Source organism: Etheostoma spectabile, chromosome 8 (assembly GCF_008692095.1).
Source record: "Etheostoma spectabile isolate EspeVRDwgs_2016 chromosome 8, UIUC_Espe_1.0, whole genome shotgun sequence".
In the NCBI taxonomy this organism is placed as follows: domain Eukaryota; kingdom Metazoa; phylum Chordata; class Actinopteri; order Perciformes; family Percidae; genus Etheostoma; species Etheostoma spectabile.
Window position 1 is genome coordinate 17,302,037 of NC_045740.1, and position 2,590 is coordinate 17,304,626.

At 44.7% G+C, this 2,590-nt stretch overlaps 1 protein-coding gene across 1 annotated transcript in view; it reads right to left on the reverse strand.

The window, feature by feature from the left end:
• LOC116693722 (G2 and S phase-expressed protein 1-like) overlaps nt 1-2,590 on the reverse strand; it is an 8,081-nt gene that overhangs the window by 4,707 nt on the left and 784 nt on the right. The window contains 2 exon segments of the mRNA XM_032522927.1: nt 1,061-1,222; nt 1,697-2,360. Of these exon segments, the coding sequence (XP_032378818.1) occupies nt 1,061-1,222; nt 1,697-2,360 (826 nt within the window).

Below are 2,590 nucleotides of genomic sequence, written 5' to 3' on the forward strand. Positions count from 1 at the left end.
TAATGCAGCCTTTAAAACCAGGAGAAGACTTATCACACTATTATAATATCCAGACTATCAAGTCTCATATCTGTGTCAATATTATATTGATAAATTGCCTAGCCCTAGTCCCTTAGGTTTTCAAATCAACGTTTTAAGGTATGTGTCAGCATCAAATTGCTGTTTCCCAAGTCCTTCTGTTGTGAAGATGTTACATTATTTTCTGAACAAAGCCTCTCATCTGTTTCAATTGGTATCATATATTTCTATCATAAATGTTTACACTGTTCTCATTCCTGAAGATGCATCTGTGTAAAACTACCTTAAATCAATCCTCCTCTCCTCTGGTGTCTCTTATCTATCTAGTCTTATGTCATCCAAGTTAATGGAGTGATGGTAGAAAATGCACTGTATATATCCTTGTGTGTCTCATTAAACCTTTGGAACATTAGCCAGATTCCGACCTAATGGATTTTTGCCGTTCCTAGAACATAACGTTCCTATAACCCTTTTCTTCTGGTGTTTCGACTGGACCAATTTGGGGATTATTAAGTTCCTTTGGCCACAGTTCCTGTAACTCTTTCAGCTCCTACTTCAGGGCAAAGTCTTTTCCCTTTTCCGCATAGCGGTGGTTAGATGGCTGTGTTATAATAACAAAAGGTCAGCTCCGATGGCCACATGGCCTGTGTGAAAGCAAATGGCAAAAACCGGTTTTGGGGGGAGAGCAGTTAGTATAACTGAACAGAAAGTCAAGCAACGTACTGCTATGAACCCAACGGTACTATCAGTTTAAATTAACCCTATATTTAAAATATAGCTTAACCTTGTCGTCCGACAGCAATATACAACAGAGAACTGAAGCAGCTTAGCTACTATGCTTTTTTTTTTTGTCCCCACTCAGCACAGCGAACCCTGACTCTCCTAGTCACGTTAGGAACGTTCATGTTATTCCTACCTTATTGATTAGCCAACTGTTGCTGCTTTCTGCTAAGACTGAGTGGGTGTTACCATTTGCAAAAAACAGAAATAACTGCAGATGGACCCGGCCTGTAATGTGTTTGGCTGCAGTGAAAGGCGTTACCTTGGTGGGCGGAGCCAGCATGCGTTTTCCCAGAAGGCTGGAGTTGAGGGAGGAGTCGCTGATGTCAGATGCCACGCTCGCTGAATCAGAGAGCAGATCCTCACTCGAGTCCACCCTTCTGGACAGGAAAGAGGACGGACCCTGCCTACAGCCCCCCACCGCCTGAAACAAAAAAATAAAAAAGTGATATCAAAACAAAGGTGTCCACAAGAAACCATTTCCCAAAATGTCAAGTTTGTTTCCCAGCAGGGAAGTGTAGCTTTCAAACATTGAGTAAAAACATACAAAGAAACAGAAAAACCACAAAGTGGAAATATAATTACACCTTTCGACTGGAGGAATTAAACACCCTGCTTTAGTTTTCACTGTTCTCTGCCTGCTTTGGGGGGAAAGTTCTTCAAACCAGTTTTGGGCAACTAAATCCAGGTACTTTAATTATTACATTTCCTAGTTACATTCAGGTAAGATGGATATTAGCAGATGAGGAAAACCAAACACTACATTATCACATCTGTGTTACTATAATAATTAATTGCTTATCAAAATAGTTGGCAAATATTTTTTGTTGATTAGTTGACTAATGTTGCAGCTCAGACTGACTGAACCTGTAAGTAAAAAAACAAACTTCTCTCCTACTTTGCTCGGTGGTTGCAGTCTAGTTTTCTCCACTCTGGTCTTGCTTGATAAACAGGAAGTTGTTGGGGCAGCAGGTTTGCTCGGCAGCACGATGCCCATTGCGGCTTTCCCTCGCAGCCCCGTCCTGGGCTGGGGCTTGACCCCGGCCACAGGGCTGGAGGTGCTGAGTCTGACGGTGGGGCGGATGGATGAAGCTGCGTTGACAGTGGCGTACCGGCTGGATAAAGCTGTGTTGGCAGGGCGTGTGGATGAAGATGTGTTGGAGATACTTCCATTGAGTATGCGCTTCTGGACAGCGGGCGGCAGCTGCTTCATGGGACTGTCCTGCACACAGAAGGTCTGCCGTTTGATGGGGCTGAGTGCACTGGCGGTCTGACCGAGCACACCCAGTTTTGCCTCAGCATCCTGGACGAACTCCTCCCTATCAGTTGTGGTGTCATTCACGTCATCCTCACAGTGTGGCTGGCTCAGTTCACTCTCCTGCAGCCGGTTGGCTAGTTTGTGGGCTTCCTGAAACACAGCTTCCAGCTGATCTCCACTTAGGGGACTCCAGCTCGCTCGCACGTCACCCTCAAGCGGAGACGCCACGTTAACAGAGAGACACCTTTCCTTGTGGGTGACTGGACCGACAAACACCTCATCTTCATCCTCATCGCCTTTGGAGCTGCAGAGAGAGACATCACAGCTGAGAGGAACACAAACAGCTCGCAGCAGTGATGATTTAAGAAAAACAGAAAAGCTAAAACTCAGACAAGGAAACTCATGAGCATCACATGACAGCTTCATGTTGAATGCCCCCCTTTGTTTTTTCAAATAACATTTGTTAAGTATATATCTTTCCGGTGTGTGTGTGTGTGTGTGTGTGTGTGTGTGTGTGTGTGTGTGTGTGTGTGT